General features: G+C 41.4%; 1 protein-coding gene across 4 annotated transcripts in view; it reads left to right on the forward strand.

Moving 5' to 3' along the window:
* ANKFY1 (ankyrin repeat and FYVE domain containing 1) overlaps nt 1–17536 on the forward strand; it is a 67497-nt gene that overhangs the window by 29163 nt on the left and 20798 nt on the right. For all 4 annotated transcript variants that reach the window (XM_065908469.1, XM_065908470.1, XM_065908472.1 and 1 more), the window contains 7 exons: nt 3647–3770; nt 4871–5020; nt 6523–6688; nt 12438–12642; nt 14046–14114; nt 14321–14520; nt 16742–16839. In XM_065908469.1, coding sequence (XP_065764541.1) covers nt 3647–3770; nt 4871–5020; nt 6523–6688; nt 12438–12642; nt 14046–14114; nt 14321–14520; nt 16742–16839 — 1012 coding nt within the window. The remainder of the gene's footprint in view (nt 1–3646; nt 3771–4870; nt 5021–6522; nt 6689–12437; nt 12643–14045; nt 14115–14320; nt 14521–16741; nt 16840–17536) is intronic.

Genomic DNA, 17536 nt, shown 5'->3' on the forward strand with positions numbered 1-17536 from the left:
TTTTTGTTGGTGATTTAGCCCTTGCAAGTCAGCTTGTTAGAAGGAGTGCTTTTTACATCACTTAGTGATCTTTTGTGATCTCTGTGTGTGAAGGAATGGCGTTTCTCCTGGGTGGGTGGAGAGATAGCATTCCATCTGTTGTGTTGCCCTCAGCATCAAGAGGGCTTCCCACGTGGTTCAGTGGTAAAGAATCCCCCTGCCAAGCAGGAGACTCAGGTTTGATCCTTGGATCTGGAAGATCCCCTGGAGAAGGAAATGACAAGCCACTCCAGTATTCTTGCCTGGGAAATCCATGAACAGAGGAGCCTGGAGGGCTATAGTCCATGGGGTTGCATAGAGTCGGACATGACGTAGCAACTAAACAGCCACAGCATCAGAGTCAAGAAAGACCTGGCTACCTAGAGCCGCTTGTTCTGTTTGCATTGAGGCTGGCTGTTTGCCCTGAGATGGCCCACGGTGCCCCACATGAGTCAGTACACAGCTTACTCCTGATTATCTGTGATTGATGTGGGCTTGAGGCCATATTAATACCCAAATTCAATAACCTAAAAACCAAACCAGGTCTAGGATTTGTAGGTACATATAGTAGTAGGTTAGCCAGGATAGCTTTACTGTAAAGATCTTTCTTTGGGTGTTTTTGAATCATCTCAGAGTGAAATCAGAGTGTGACTTTAATTAGACTGAATGTGATTGATATCTACCCCTCCCCCCCCATTTCCTGAGCTTTCTCAGATTGATTTTCTTGCTTATAAATTGAATTGCTTTAACTGCCCTGTAGTTAGTTTAGATAGCTGTAATCTGTGTAATGGATTCTTTAATTAAAGTGTTTATTGTTTATTAACTGATTAGGCTTCATAACTATCAACATTACCAGATGCTCAGTGTTTTATTATTGCGTGTGGGTATTAAGTTTATCTGTCAAGGCTTTGTTAAGGGCTGGGATGGAAGAGACCCAGCCATGGAGTCAAATGTCGGCTTTTGAACGATCACAGAGTGCCCACTGCTGTTTGCAGGAGGAATTGCACATTTGAAGTAGTGAGTGAAAGGGCTCTGACTCGGGGATGTGCGCAGTTAAACGCGAAGCAGCTGCTGCTGCTGTTTATCGCGTAGGGATCTAGGTTTGGGATGCGGTCACCAGGTTGATGAAAGGGGAAAAGGGAGTTTTGGGTGTAAGCATTATCAGGAAAATACTCTTAAAAAAAGAGATAATTAATAGTGTATGCTAGCAACTGACAGTTTAAATAATTTTTTTTTTCCTGATTATTAGCTACATGTTCAGTGTGTGGTATTTAGGAAGTATAGAATTATACAGATAACAAAAGTAAGTCATCTGTGATTTAACCACCATTAACCTTTTTTTGTTTATCTCTTCAGTAATTTTTCTGCCTTCTATTCAGAGGCACAGATGACATAAAACTGGACAGGAGTTTGTGGGGCGCTTAAGCATACTCTTGACTTTAAAAATTAGGTGTACTGTTCTGTGCATCTGTATTTTTTTATACTCTAAAATGAAAAGCATGTATTAACAGCAACAAACATCCCTTTAGAGAAAAGTCAGTGTGCCTTGCTGCTTTTCAGAGAGAAGATGTGAACTGAAAATCTGAATTTTTAAGTATGATTACATGTTCTTCAGTTGTTTAAGTCATGCCAGTGACTATTTATAGGCTATCCACATTGTGAATGGCACTCTGGGGATCCCAGAGTTTAGTGAAAATGAAGTGTCTGCCAGTTATAATAGGACATCTGTCCTCATGAAGCATTGGGTGTCTTGGTGCAGTGTCTCTTGGTGGTAGTAAGGAAGAGAATGGCATTTTCACACTCAGCATTTGTCTATAAAAATGCTTTATGAAGTGCTCTGCAGATGAGTTGGTACTCCCTGAGGTCACACCATGTTTTAGGACATTAGGATATTTGTCAGTGTAAAGGTGGTAAAAGTTTCACGTATCCGAAAAGAGGACTTTTCTCCTGGAATGCTCTGATTTCGTAGCTAGGGTCAGAATGACTTCACCAGACATTGCAGCCAGCATGCTAGAGTTTGGGGAGACTAGTGTGCAGATAGCAGAGGCTCAGAAGTAGAGCATCCTTACTCATTATTGTAGTGACTTACTTAGATATGGTGCCAATTTGATTTGAAAGTGCCCTGGGGGAGGTGCTTCTTTACACCAAGCTATGTTGCTTAAAAACAGAGCCTATAAGCACAGGTCTTGGAATTAAATGAGTGCGTTCATTTACTGCTAGGTGAAGAAATGGCTGCAAGATTACTCTTGCTCCTGGCTGAAGTCTCATTTGTGAGGTTTAGAAAATTTGTTCCTCCTCCTTCTCAGGTCTTTCTCGTGACTTTCCTCCTTTCTTCCCCCATCTCCCCCTGTCCTCTTGGTATTCAAACCTCACCTGTTAAAGTTGAGAGTTATCTGTTAGGCAGTTATTCTTATTTACAGTAGGACTGAATCTCTTGTATTAGTTATTAAATTATGCATCTTCCTTGAGGAAGACCTCAACTGGTAAGCGAGCATACCTACTATGTACCTCATACTGTGCAAATTGTACATGGTTTTCCTTTATCTTGAAAAACACTCACAGATCCTCTGAACCTCTGAAAGAGAGCGTTATCCTTTTTTCACCGAGGAGGAGAGGGGGGCACAGGGAGCCCGTGTAGTTGGGCCCTTCAGCGTTGGTCTTTCTTACTGACCTGATGATTCACTTTGTGTCTGTCACTACCTTCCCTCGTGATGAGAACTTGGTTTTTGTGGGCACTGTGGGACAGAAGCAACAGTGGGGTGTCGGGGTATTCCCTGAGACCACATGAGGCCTCTTGGATGCCCTTGGAGGTGAACTTGACTTGTAGGGAGATGTGCAGGCAAGGGAGGTGGGAGGACTGTGTCACCGCCTCCTTCCTCCCAGGCCCGGTGCTGTGGAAGCTCACCAAGGTTTCTGGAAATCCTAGGGTAGTGGAAACTTGGGGCTTCCCTGTTCTGCATCTTGTAGTCTAGGATGTGTGTCTGCTTTGTGCTGCCAGAGACCTGTGTGCAGCCCTGTCTTCCCTGACCTAGTTGGGGCTCTCTTGTTAATGATTCTCAGAATATTGTTATTATTGTTGCTGTTACCAGGCGCTGTGGGACACCGTTGTAGCCAGTTCTTCTCTATCTTGGTGTTCTGTAGTTTGTCTCTTAACTCAGTCATTTCTATACATGATAGATTTTTAAAGTGGGCTTTCTAAAGTCGGCTTTATTGAGTTTCGATTCACATACCTTGTGGCATCATAGAGTTGTGCTAGTGGGAACTGCAAGTGTGTCCCATACAATTAAATATCAAAGGACTGAATTTGATGCATTTCATGTTTGACATTACAATCGCCTGTGTGTATGATCAGTGAGTTTCATGTGGTTACTTTGAAGGCAGTTGGGGTGTTATGCTTAACATGTTTATTTAAAGATTATTTGGATTCTGACCAGAATGAGCAATACAATAATGAAATTCTGGTACTTAGAGTAACTCAGCTACAGTTTACTCATAGCTCTATTGCTTAAACCTTACACCTTAGTGTTATTGGACATAGCCAGCCAGTACACAGATTGTTGCTTTGGTTTGTTCATTTATGAATATATTGATCCTAACAATCCTGTTGATCACTGATACTCTCTTGTAGATGTGAGAAGGGTGTGATGTCTCTGGTGAACGTCAGGAACTGTATTCGCTTCTATCAGACTGCGGAGGAGCTGAATGCCAGCACATTGATGAACTACTGTGCAGAAATTATTGCAAGTCACTGGGTAAGTGTGAGGCTGAAGAGTGTGGGGAAAAAAGCACCTTTGCTGGAAGTCAGGAGACCAGGGTGTGGGACCTGGTTCCACAGAAAGTTACCTCTCTGGCCCCTTGTTTCCTCTTATAACAAAATTGAAGGCTAAGTAGTTGTGTTAGATGATCTGTGAGATTCTTTTTGACTCTAAAGGCCTCCTAGTTCTGATGTCGGAGTCGAGAGGCAGAAGATAGCCCAGGCCAAGAAGCAGGCTTGGAACGAAGGGACACACACCTGCCTTGTCCTCCATCTGCAGGGGCCGTGGCCGCGCCTCACAAGCAGGTGCTTCTGTGGGGCCAGCAGGCCTGTGTGCTCAGCAGTGCCCCCTCTGGGCTTTCTCTGCCTCCTTGGTGTCTGGAGGGCATTGTTAAATTAGATCTGCTCCCTTAGGTAGCTTTCATCATAAAGAAGAAGTTTTGCAGTTCTTGGTTGTCTGTTTTGCATTTTTTAAGAAAATCATGGCTAGTGCTACTTTATAACCTAGTTTCTGCAGATTGTTTGGTATTCAGCAACACTATGAGAAAAAGTGTCTTAACTGGATTTTGAAGAATTGAAACAGGAACCTTTCTGCTAAAATAGGTAGACATTTAGAGATCTGCAACAGTAGAAACCAATGAGTTGTTTGTGGAAGTTCTGATTAATTCTGTTATCGTCTTTGTGGGGCTGAGCGGGGAGGAGTCTGTTCTCACGTGGAGGGCTCCTGTGGGCTGTCAGTGTCGCTTGTGCTTTACCATCTTACCCGGAGGCTGAGCGGTGCTGTGGTGAAGAATCCACGCTCAGGAGAGTGGATGGGGGACAGGGAATGGGGTGGGCTCTTGGCTCCAGATCCCCGCTCAGCTGTTCACTCTCTGTGTGAACCTGGGCAAGTTAATCAGCCTCTTTTTGCTTTACTTACATCATCTGTGAATGAGGATAATAAGAGTACCTACCTCAGGGTTTTTGTGAGAATTCAATGAGTTGGGAAATGTTAAAGTAGTGCCAGACACTTTCCAAGTGCTTCCTAAGAAACGTGCATTGTCATTATTGTTGATATGTTTAATCTGTTCTGCTTTTCACTGTCTTTTTTATCTGCAGGATGACTTACGGAAGGAGGACTTCAGCAGCATGAGTGCTCAGTTGTTATACAAAATGATCAAGTCCAAGACCGAGTACCCGTTACATAAAGCTATAAAAGTAGAGAGAGAAGACGTGGTCTTTCTTTATCTGATTGAAATGGACTCACAGGTACTCTGCCTTTTCCCCAAACTGCACTTCACTTGTTCTTCTCTGTAATGCTCCTCACTTCCTCTGAGCCATTCCTTGTCTTTAATGTACATGTTTCTACTAGTGGTTTGTTCGAAGCCACCTGAACTTTTCCCCTCATACTTCTTAATATTCTTCCAGCCTCTGCCCATCACCCACTTCCAAAGACACTTCCACATTTTTAGGTAGTCGTTTCAGCAGTATTTAACTTTCAGGTACTAATTAATGCCTGTTCTAGTTTTTCTTTTGCCACTGTTAGAAATTACCACAAAAATAAATAAACAAACACACACACACACACAAAAGAAATTACCACAAGCCGGAATTTCCCTGGTGGCCAAGTGATTTAAGACTCTCTGCTCCCAATGCAGGGGCCTTGGGTTCAATCTCTGCTCAGGGAAGTAGATCCCACATGCCAAACTAAGTGTCTGCGTGTCACGACTGAAGATCCTGTGTACCACAACTAAGACACAGAGCAGCCAAATGAATAAATAAATATTTTTTGAAAATTTACCACAAACCCAGTGGCTTAAACAATGCAAATTTATTATCTTGTGGTTTTATAGGTTGGAAGTCTGGTTGTTGGCAGGCTGTGTTCCTTTCTCGTGGCTATAGGGAAGCCTGCTTGCTTGGGTTGTTGGCAGAATTCAGTTTCTGGTGACTATAGGACCAGCATCCACATTTTCTTCCTGGCTGTGAGCTGAGTCAGGGCCATTCTCAGCTTCTAGCGGCCAGCACATTCCTTCACCCATGGCCCCTTTCCTCCCTTTTGAAAGCCAATGTGTCGGATCCAGTCTTTCTCATGTCACATCTGTCTGATCTACTCTTCTGCTTCCCTCTTTCTTTATTAAGGACTCATGTGAGTAGATAGATTGGGCCCTCCTTGCAGGTCCAGGGTCCTCTCCCCGTTACAGGGTTGTTAACCTTAATAACATCTGCAGAGGGCCTTTCATTATGTGAGGTGACATAGTCATGGGTTCTAGGGATTAGGACATGGACGTATTTGGGAACGGTCCTTCTGCTCACTGCATTGCCTTAGGGGAAATGGAGCTGCTCTAGACAGGTGGCTGTGTCGTGTGTTTTATCCTGATGTCCAGAGTAGGGGAGACCTTAAACTGCCAGGAGGAAATAGGTAGTTAAGCCACAGTCCTTCGTGAAGATGTGAGCTGGGTCCCATCAGGCTGTCTGACCCTCCATCCTGGCACTTGTGTTCCCGCAGCATCGTCTGCATGTCCCTCTTGTGTCATCTTCTATGGCGTTTGCACCTGCTCTGTGATCCCTGGTAGTCCTGGGCTCCTGGAAAGGCATGCGCCCTGAGGAGGCCCGAGAGAAGTTTGTGAATTCAGTTGAATTTGGAGAGTAAGCTATAGTAAGTTATAGGACTAAAATCTCATATTGTATGAGATGATATTGAGAAGTCAGGGTCCAAGAGTCAGTTATCTTCTCTACTGACTGTGTGCTGATGTAGGAATTTCTCTCTGCAGCTCCCTGGGAAACTGAATGAGTTGGATCATAACGGAGACCTTGCATTAGATCTAGCCCTTTCCCGACGGCTGGAGAGTATCGCCACCACGCTGGTTAATCACAAAGCTGATGTGGACATGGTGGACAAGAACGGCTGGAGCTTGTTACATAAAGGAATCCAAAGAGGTAGGAAGAAATGTATTTTATATTTTTCTCTGCGGGCAGTTTTACTTTTATCCAAGTAACTTTCAAAGACGCTCTGACGCTGTTCCATAGACTCTCAAAGGCTTCTTGAGTCTGTATTTGGCAGGTAGCAGACTTAGAATTTGTGATCAGTGGGTCATAGGAGAGACTGAAGAGCTGTTGCCTCATGCCTTGTTGGTTAGGCTCTTCAAAGTATCATGAGGACCCCCGGAAGAAGGTTAGAGAGATGGTACTTAGAGGAAAAAAGCACCTTTTGCTTGTAAGCAGTCAATGTGTTACTTGCTCATCCAGTACATTACTTTCTTCAGAAGTTGTGCCAGGAAGACTTTACTGGTATCAGTTACTGCAAGAGAAGGAAGGTTCCAGGAACACAAATATTAAAACCTATTCTGGGATTCAGCATTTTCACTTTTACAAACTGGATTTCTCATCTAGCATGGCAAAGTGATAACATTTCATTTTGTTCTAGGAGAGTTATTTGAAATTGTACCTCTATTTGAGTACATTGTCATTAATAGTGGGAAGTTATGTAAGTGGCAGAATTATAATCAAAGCATTTTCATCTTATTGAATTAAAGGGGGAAAAGTACTAGTCTTTTGTTTTTCCCATGGCCTTAATTCTTAAGTCCCAAATGGATCCGGCCTGACTCTACTTTGCAGTAGTCTTTTTTCATTGGCCCTGCTACACAGCATGTGGAATCTTAGTTCCCCAATCAGGGATCGAACTCACACCCCTTGAATTGGCAGTGCAGAGTCTTAACCGCTGGACTGCCAGGGACGCCCCTGCAGTAGTCCCTTTTTTTTGACAGAGTGAGAAGCCATATAGGGGTAGAGTTCCAATATGGCCTGAAAGCTTTCAGATGACTCAGAGCCTTCATTTTGTAGAGGGATGGATGACTTGATTGAAGTACTTGGCCATGGCCACATTTTGTTTACATGTGGACATCAAAAACAGGACACACTGGTTTCTCCACATCTTAATAATGTGTATTTAACCTTCCAGTTGTGCATTATTATTCTATTATTATCTCTGCCGCGCTTTTGCTGTTCACAAGTTGCTCCTAGCTGGTGGGGTGTAATTACTTCAAATATGGTCCTTTTGCAGCTGTGGCTTTGCCCTTTTTGGGCAAAAGTTTTAATATAAATCTCCCTCTAAGTCATGTGTTAAGAGTGTTAAGCATGCTGGCTGATGAAGAGGAAAATTTTGTTCATCATTGAGAAGGAAATCCTTAGAGTATGTGAGTGTCAAGAGCAGATGCCTAAAAAAAAAAGAGCAGATGCCTTTTTCCCAAGCATCCCTCTGTACTGCACAAAGCCACTGGGTGCTTAGCACTGAGTGTGTGTTCAGTGGGAAAAGTTTCCACTGCATTGGGAACTATTCTTTCCCATACTGTTCAGTGTCTGAGATGTTTATTTTGGAAACAGATACACTTGTTACTAAAAAAACAATCTCAGAATCATGTATCAGAATTTCCTCTTAGGGACTTAAATTCTTATGTGTGATGAAAAAACATCTTTGATGAGTTATTAAATATTTTGATGATTGCTTGGTTACGAGAATTGCCAAGAATTGGTGATGCATTTTTGATGCTTATTTTCAGATGATTCAGTCTTCCTTTCTGAATTTATTAGTTGCGTGCAAGCATGGGGATTGCAGTGTGGGCATAATAAGCTTGACTGTTGCTCAGTTGGCAGAGCGTGGCATGGTGTGGAGGACAGAGCACTGGTGTTGGAGCCTGATGTACCACAGTCTGAATCCTGGCTTGTCCACTTATTCTGTGGTCTTGGACAAATCACATAACCATTCCTGAGTCTCCTTTTCCTCACCTGTAAAGTGAGAATTATTTTGCTTTACTGGTTGTTGGGAGACTGTGAGATAATAATACACTCAACCCAGTGACTGCCATGGGGTAGGCTCTTCCCTTGCCCTGAGTGAAATGTCATAACCAACTTCATTTTCTGTAGGGATCTTTTTTCACTTTTCCTTCTTCAGTTTGATCTGTCAGACTATTGACCTGCCCATATGGTTGAATTGAGTAATATACTTAAAATTTGACTGTTAACCTTACTTTAAGCTGATTATCATATAAGTGAAGCTCTTTAACACATGAGATTTTGGTCTGGTTGTGGGCACACATTAGAATCTCTCATCAGAAGAGTCAATGATCATCCTAATAACCAAGTGTACTGGTCAGTTTCTGTCAAGAATGTTTCTGTAAAAGAGGGAGATTGTTATAAAAAAGAAGAAAAAATGAGTCTGTGAGTGAGCGTGCAGGGGATGTTCATGTGACCAGAGAGACACTATCTCCTCTGATTAGCTGGATCTGGGCAAGAAGATGAATACTTGCCCTTTTCTCTCTTTTTTTGACCATACCACACAAGTTGTGGGATCTTAGTTCCCAGATCAGGATTCAAATCCAGGTCCGCAGCAGTGAAAGCCCAAGTCTTAACCACTGAATCGCTGGGGATGTCTTACATCCTTGCTCTTTAAAAGCATTCTTCTTGTGCTTATTTTCCTTGATCATTGGCATCCATCAGTGGGCCTCTTAGGCAGCGTGCTCCTGTCTAATTGCTCGTATCGGTTTGTAGATGATCCTACAAATTGGAGCAGCATGAGATGCAGCTTTTAGTTTTAATTACACAGAAACAAGGGTACAGCATCACTGGTTGGATTCAGATGGGTGGCATAATAAAAATTTTTTTATATCTTAAGCCCTTTTAAAAAGAATCACAGGTTTTAGATTAGATTTACTTTATTTATGAGAGCCAAATTTTTTTTTAAAGCTTGTACATAATATGCATACATGCAATATATGCACCCCACCTAAAGGTACTTAGGAAGTTTTGGAAACTGAAAATTGACAGTGTTTTACACTAACAGAAAGTCAGCCCATGGATATAAAACCCAAAGGAAATAGACAACTGACATCAAAAAAGCAGAACAAAGGGAGGGAACAGAAAATGTCCAAAGCACTATTTATAAAATTTTTGACAGCAGAAAAACTTTTAGATGGGGTATGTCTATACCAGGCTTTCAACCTATAAAACTGCAAGATAATAAATTTGTATTGCTTTAAGCCACCGGATTTATTTAATTTAATGAAATTTAATTATTTAATTTAATGAAAGTTACTGCCTGGTTCCTGAATGAAACTTCAGTTAGAGAGCTTCATTGAAATAAAAAATTGTGTGTGGATTTTTTTAAAACATTAACTGCATTGTTAGGAATATTTTTATATGGACAAGTTATTATAGTAATGCCTAGTTTCCTTGGCAGTGTTGAGGAGTGAAGTGATGAAGTAACCAGAACTGTTAAGCACCAAGCAATTTTTTTCTTAACAATTTTCTGAAGGAAACTGTTCTAAAACCTATTAGAGGTTTCTTACTGTCAAAAAACTTTATAAATGGTGCTTTGGGCATTTTCTGTTCCCTCCCTTTGTTCTGCTTTTTTGATGTCAGTTGTCTATTTCCTCTTGATTTTATATTCATGGGCTGACTTTCTGTTAGCGCAAAACAATGTCAATTTTCAGTTTCCAATAATTCCTAAATAATTCTTTGTGTGGGGTGCATATATTGTATGTATGTATATATGTATAAGGGCTTCTCTGGTGGCTCAGAGGGTAGAGCGTCTCCCAGCAATGCGGGAGACCCAGGTTTGATCCCTGGGTCAGGAAGATTCCCTGGAGCAGGAAATGGCAACCGTCTCCGGTACTCTTGCCTGGAAAATCCCATGGATGGAGAAGCCTGGTAGGCTATATATAGTTCATGGGGTCGCAAAGAGCTGGACACGACTGAATGACTTCACTTTGATATATGTATAAACTTAAAAAAAAAACCTTTGGCTCTTATTAATAGAATAAATCTAATCTAAAAACGATCATTCTTTTTAAAAGGGCTTAAGATATATTGAAAAATTTATTACGCCATCCACCTGAATCCAGCCATTGATGCTGTACCCTTGTTTCTATATGCAGTCTTGCCCCAGTTATTCTTCTGTGTGTATAGTGTATTATAAGTGTCTCACTGACACATCTTACTTTAGCTTTGCTGTCTGTTAACTATTTAGTTTGGAATATATGCCAAGCTTAAAGGTAATGAAACCATATTTTACCTCTCCTCCACTACATTATATATCAGGCTTGTCATTTTAAGGCTCTCTGTCCTCATAATTCTAAATTTCTTTCCACTTCCAGAATGTAGGTGGCTTTCTCTAAGATATTTTATTCTGTTGCTGATGTATAGTTTTTATATATTCTCTCCTAGACTCAGTCTCTGTGGGCTTTGTCAATATTACAAATGAAAACCCCAATATGTCCATGTGCATATGGACAGCAAAGGGTGACCCAGCCTAGTCCCCAGATATACATGTTACCTGTTGCTTTCAGAGCTCCACCGACATTTTTTTGTAAAGAAATCTATGCTTTGGTCCTTTGCACACAATTCTGATAAAGATTGTATTTTCCCCTGCCCTCCCCAAGAAAAGAATCAGGGACAGAAGAATGAAAATATTTCAGGATTGGCTGGTTAGAGAACTCTTCAGTTACCCAAGATCATAACTGATTGGAATTGGAGCCATTCGGTTAACGTGGAACGTTATAGCCCCAACCGGTTAATCCATTTTCCTCCCAAACATTTACGTAATGTCTGTTACGTATGAGACAGTGGATGGATACAAAAATAATCAGAGTTGCCCTGGTGGCTCCGTGGTAAAGAATCCACCTGCTATTAGAGGAGACACAGATTTGATCCCAATCCGGAAAGATCCTGTGTGCTGCAGAGCAGCTAAACCCACACATCACAACTACTGAACCAGAGCTCTAGAGCCTGGGAGCCGCAGCTGCTCAGCCCATGTGCTGAAACTGCTGAAGCCTGCATGCCCTAGAGCCCATGCTTCGCAACAAGAGAAGCCACTGCAATGAGAAACCCAAGCGTTGCTCACCACAACTGGAGAAAAGCCCGAGAGTAATGAAGACCCAGCACAGCCAAAAAAATTTTTTTTTAAACTATAACAAAAAAAAAAGGGAAATCAGACCTGGTCCTACCAGAATCCGTGGGGCCTGTGGTAGCCTAGCCATCCTCACTGCCAGAGCTTACACAACTCCAGCAGCAAGGTAGTCCCTTGGAAGAAGGAATAGAGTGGGTGAGAAATTCCAATTGATTTTGAAATTCCATGTTTAAGAAGACTAGATAAAGCTCATATTATTCAGATGCAAATGAGCACAGGAATCCAGATAACAGACTTGAGAGCTTGGCCACTCCTGAAGTCCTAACCCCCTTCTCAAAGTTCAGAGCACAGAAGTGTGGTCGAAGAAGATGAAATGATATTGCAAGATATAAAAGAAAACTTCTCATAAATGCCTTTGTAAGAGCTATTGCAAGTATAACAGGTTAGAGGCATGCAGGTACTGCTTAGGGACAGACTGTGATCAGGAATGAGAGAGGGAGGAAAATTGTATTGGGGAGGAATCTTTGGAACCCTTTATGAGAGCTGATGACCAGAAGAAGAATTTGAAGGATAGAAGCCTGGTATACTTAAGATTGTAATGTGATACTGAAGCGAGGGGTTGGGACAGAGGTGACTGAATTCGTGTATATTTTAAGTCCATGATCTCAATGATGAGATCTTCTCTGTCTACACTTACTGACCGTTACTTTTGAGGAAGCACTGGTCAGAATAGCTCGCCGTGGCTGTTGTCATTTGTGACCATTTCTTCTATTGTTTCCTTTCAAGGAGATCTCTTTGCTGCCACTTTCCTCATTAAGAATGGGGCCTTGGTCAATGCTGCCACATTGGGTGCCCAGGAGACACCATTGCACCTCGTCGCATCGTACAATTCAAAGAAACACTCGGCAGCTGTGATGTCCGAGATGGCACAGCTCACAGAGGCCCTGCTGCAGGCTGGCGCGAACCCCAACATGCAGGACAGCAAGGGCAGGTAAGCCGGGGCGCAGGTTGGCTGCCCTGAGCACGGTTCCCAGAGTGTTATTATCTGGTGGCACATTACTGGCAGGTGGAGACTTCGTGTATTTTTAGTCCAGCATTATTCACTCTAAATTCTATTGAAGTCACAGACACTGATTTGTTTTGCAAATGAGAGACAACTAAGGCCGGAGGCACGTGGGGAAGCTGTTTCCCTCTTGGGTAACTGTGGTCCTTGGGTTTTTAAGCAGTGTCTGGCATCTCCAGAGTGGTCATCCAGTCCATCTCCTCCAGGGAACTTTCTTCCCTCATCTTTTTTAGAACTAATCGATTACTTTGAAGAAGAGTACACTGTCGCAAAGTAATCAGTTTTATTTCTGTGAGGTTTAATTGCTGTGTTAGTCCCAGTTCCACCTTCTTGTAAATGCCACTTCAGACATCTCTACGTGCTTAATTTGCTGTCTTCCACAGCACTTCCCTTTCCACACTGACAGTTGTGTCATGTTCCTTTTGTCCCTTCCCAGAAATATTCGACTGAGGATTCCTTATACATTAGAATATGAGAAAGGGTTGCTTGTCTTTGGAACAGTAGTGTGGGAGGCATTGAAGGGGAGTTAAACCACCTGAATCACCAACAATAGAGGACCCAATTTTTATCCTAGCAGCTCAGTATTTTATACCTTCAAAAAACCCTCTCAAAAAGTAACCGTGAGGTCGCTGGAATAGGAAAATGGATTTGTGTGATGGCTAAGGTACTTATATAAGATGGCTCTCCATGGACTCAATAAAATGTCATAATTATCTCATTTCTCAAGATAATTGCATCCTTTTTTTTTTTTTTTGCTCCTTCTGGTGATTGTCCTTAATTTTTTTCTTCCCAGCTGCAATAAACTGTGGTGTTCTGTAGCTCTGAGATAGATGCCAGCCTGGGAGTCTCTGTGCTCTGTGGTGGCGTCTTCCTCAGGGCACATGAGGGCTAAATAAAAGCAGTGACAAGTGAAAAATGCCATTTTAGTCAGTTCCTGCCTATTGCCACTCAGAATGTGAGTCTAACAGAGAAGTATGGGAAGAAAAAAAATCTCAAAATAGTGGAGGATAGGTAGGTGAAAGTAGGCGTACCTATGGCAGAAACTGCTGTTTTAAAAACATGAGTATATACACATTCATTGAGTCAGTGTTTTTTATATCTTTTCCTTTCATTGATTCTTGTATTTTTGGCTACTGAATAAATTGTAACATATAATCAAATCCATTTTCATCCTTTGATTCTTGGTCATGGCTTTGGAAAATTGTTTGCCAGGGTAGAAAAAGACTGTGGCAGAAATGTGGAATTTCCTGTGGATTCTAATCACCTCCTGCTGTGAATAGTCCTGAACTGGGCATGTCCAGAATTGACACCTCTTCTTCTTCATCCCACAGGACTCCCTTGCACTTGTCCATCATGGCCAGGAATGAATACGTGTTCAATCAGCTGCTGCAGTGTAAACAGTACGTAGGCAGCCATGGAGCAATGAAAGAGCTGTTGGTAGGGTGGGATCATGAGTGAAAGATAATGCTCTTAAAATGTCTTTTAGCATTATCAGTTTTAAGAAGTAAAAGTAAGATTAAAAAATGTCCTTCAGAATGAGACTGTTGACAGTACAAAGTGTCTGAAGACAATTGTACTTGGTGTTCACATTGCTTCCTCATTTCAGGTTAGATTTAGAGCTGAAAGACCACGAGGGCAGCACAGCTCTGTGGCTGGCCGTGCAGTACATCACTGTGTCTTCCGACCAGTCCGTAAACCCCTTCGAAGACCTCCCTGTGGTGAACGGGACTTCATTTGATGAGAACAGCTTTGCAGCCAGGCTCATTCAGCGCGGCAGCAACACCAATGCACCTGATACAGTAACAGGTAAAGCACAGCAGACCCCTAAGAGCTGATGCTCAAGTCTGAGACTCCATGAAGTACTTGTCAGTGTTTTTACCAAAACTTTAGAAGCTGAGAGGAATGCTGTTATGAGAATTAGTTTGTATTTAATTTTAACTGTAGTAAAAAGTCTGATCTTGGGCTTCAAAAAATTTAGCCAGACTCTAAGTTAAGTCTGTTAAGCTGAAACACTTCTGTTTGTTTAATGCAGTGAGAGTCAGTCTATATGGACTCAGAACTCTTTTTACCCTCTTAAAATTTATGTCCCAAAGGGCTTTGGTATTTATCACCATATTAGAAATTTAAACTGAGAAATTTTTAAAAGATGTATTAATAATAATAACAAACCATTTTATATTAACATATAACGTTTTTTATGAAAAATAACTTTCAAAACAAAATTTACTTGGAAGAGTGACCTGGTTTCTAATATTTACAGCTATATTCAGTCTTCTGAGATACATTGTTTGGTTAAAAAAAAATACGCCCTCAAAAAAAAAAAAAAAAAAATTACGCCCTCACACACTTAGTAGTGGGAAAAGCAAGGCATATTTTAAGAGCCTTTTCAGATAATTGTGGATGTATTTGTTTGATACTATAGCAAACAATTTATCAAAGGATAATTTTTTTAAAGTTAGTTGCAGTATGGAATCTGAAGCTATATCAATGAACTTTTTGTACTCTTATATTAAAATCCATGGTCTGTATGTGCTTTGAATGGATCTTGTCTCTGTACATGATTTTGTAACATCATGCCTTAGTGATTTGGAAAATCTTGTTTTACTGGTTTATGGAGATCTTCAAAATGATCATTTATTTAGAATCACATTTGTTAATATCACTAGTAATCTCATTAGAAAAGTCTTTCAGTATTGAGGAGCTGTTAAACTTAGAGTGGCAGACAGAAGTTTTCCAAAGTTTCAGTTTTCACTTGTAAGATCATATTTTATCATTTGGTAGGGATATTGCCAGTTATTTTTCTTAAAGAGGCTCACTTTTTAAGACTATGTCTACCCGATACTCATTTTTGAATAACCATAGCTTATTAATTGCCATTCTTTCAAGTAAAAATGGTGCTTCATGAAAAAAAACTGTTAGTTCAGTTTGCAGTTAAAACAATGGCTTTCCTTTGTGACAGGTGTTGTAACATACTTCATGCATACTTCTTATTTGTCACACAGAATTTTATTTAATTCATTTATTTTTGACCACACTGTGCCGCAGGCAAGATTGTTAATTTTTCTTGTCGGTTCTGTCAACTTTACATTATATACTTTGAGTTTTAATAGAAGTTCAGGAATATTATTTTTTCCTTCTTGCAGTTTTCACATACATGTAATAACATAGCAGTATTTTGTCTCATGGCTTTACCTTGTTTTTAGTACTGGTAATTAATTTGACTTTTCAAATAACATAGCTGTGGAACATGAGACTTCGTGTTTATCCAAAAAGGGCATAAATTTTAATAGAAAGAAACAGCAGTGTTCTGGGACTAAAACCACTTCAAGAGGAAAGGAAGAAAAAAAATTGATTTTTTTTCTAAGATTTTTATTTAGAAAACAGTGCTAACTAAAACATTTCTAGGCCAAGAATAAACATATTTAAAGCTGTAGGAGTAAGACAAGTGTTTAAGGAGCATTTTCTGATAGAACTTTAGCTCACAGTGTCTTCAGAATGGTTATCTACCCCAGAGGTTCTCAGAGATGACTTCCCACCCCTCGCTGCCCAAGCAACATTTGGCAACACCTGTTGGCAGATTTGATTGTCACAGTAAGGTTGAGGGGGCTATTGGCACCTCGTGGGCAGAAGCCAGGGATACTTCTAAGCATCACACCATGTATAGGACAGTTCCTCACAGCAAAGAATTCACTGGCCCAAGATGTCAGTAGCACTGCTGCTGAGAAATGTTCTTACCAACCCCGGTAAGGAGATGTAACTCTCCTCTGGTCCTGGGCGGTGGCTAGTGGCAAATCCAGGGAGGGGTGCTTGTCTTCTGACTTCCAGACCAAGTATTTGCTCCCAACTCGGGCTCATCTTAGTCTGTGTGTCCACACACAGAGAGGACCTGTGTGGACTTAAGTGGTACCCACTTCCGGTGTGAGCGTGTCAGCTGTGAAAGGTGGTGGGGAAGGCAGGGTGTGTTGCAGTGTGAACTTGACCTAATTTTTATGCAAATGGAAGAATGAATATGCCCATTTTCTCCTAGGAAATTGCTTACTACAGCGGGCAGCTGAGGCAGGAAATGAGGCAGCAGCTCTTTTCCTGGCAACCAATGGTGCCCATGTCAACCACAGGAACAAGTGGGTAAGTGTGACAGGGCAGCCAGGCAAAGCGGCTTTGGTCTGTGGAGGAAATGGCAGTGGCCGATAGGTAGAAAAAAACAGATTAGAGTCTCTTCAATGTTTGTTAAAAAAAAAGAATACGTGGACATTGTTAAAAAACTAGTGTGTATCAAATGCCTTTATCCTCAAATATTGGTTGGTTGATTCATTCAGCAACCACTTCTTAAGCATTTGTGACATCAGGTCCTAAACAATACACTGTGGACTTCACGGCTACTGTAGATCAGCAGATATGGACACAAACCTACCATGTTAGCATCTTAATTTTTTATAACATTTTGTATTTGCTAAGGTTTTCAGGTTTTCCTTAGCAAATGCAAAATGGATGGATGCGAGTTGGTGATGTACAGGGAAGCCTGGCGTGCTGCAGTCCATGGGGTCACAAAGAGTCGGACACGACTGAGCGACTGAACTGAAGGTTTTCCTGTCTGCGTCTCACACTAAGGCAGATGTCGCAGTGTTCAAGGGTGGTGAAATGAGTCGGATATTTCTGGCTTTACCAGATTTCCCACTTCCCATTCTGCTGTATGTGGTCTCAGGCAAATTGCTTAACCTTTCTGAGCTTCAGTTCTCATCTAAAAAGTGAGCTTAGTATTGATTTCAGAAAGTATGATTAAACATCATACTTTATGATAAAAAGAAATAAATTTATTTCTTTA

This window comes from Muntiacus reevesi, chromosome 18, assembly GCF_963930625.1.
Source record: "Muntiacus reevesi chromosome 18, mMunRee1.1, whole genome shotgun sequence".
NCBI lineage: Eukaryota > Metazoa > Chordata > Mammalia > Artiodactyla > Cervidae > Muntiacus > Muntiacus reevesi.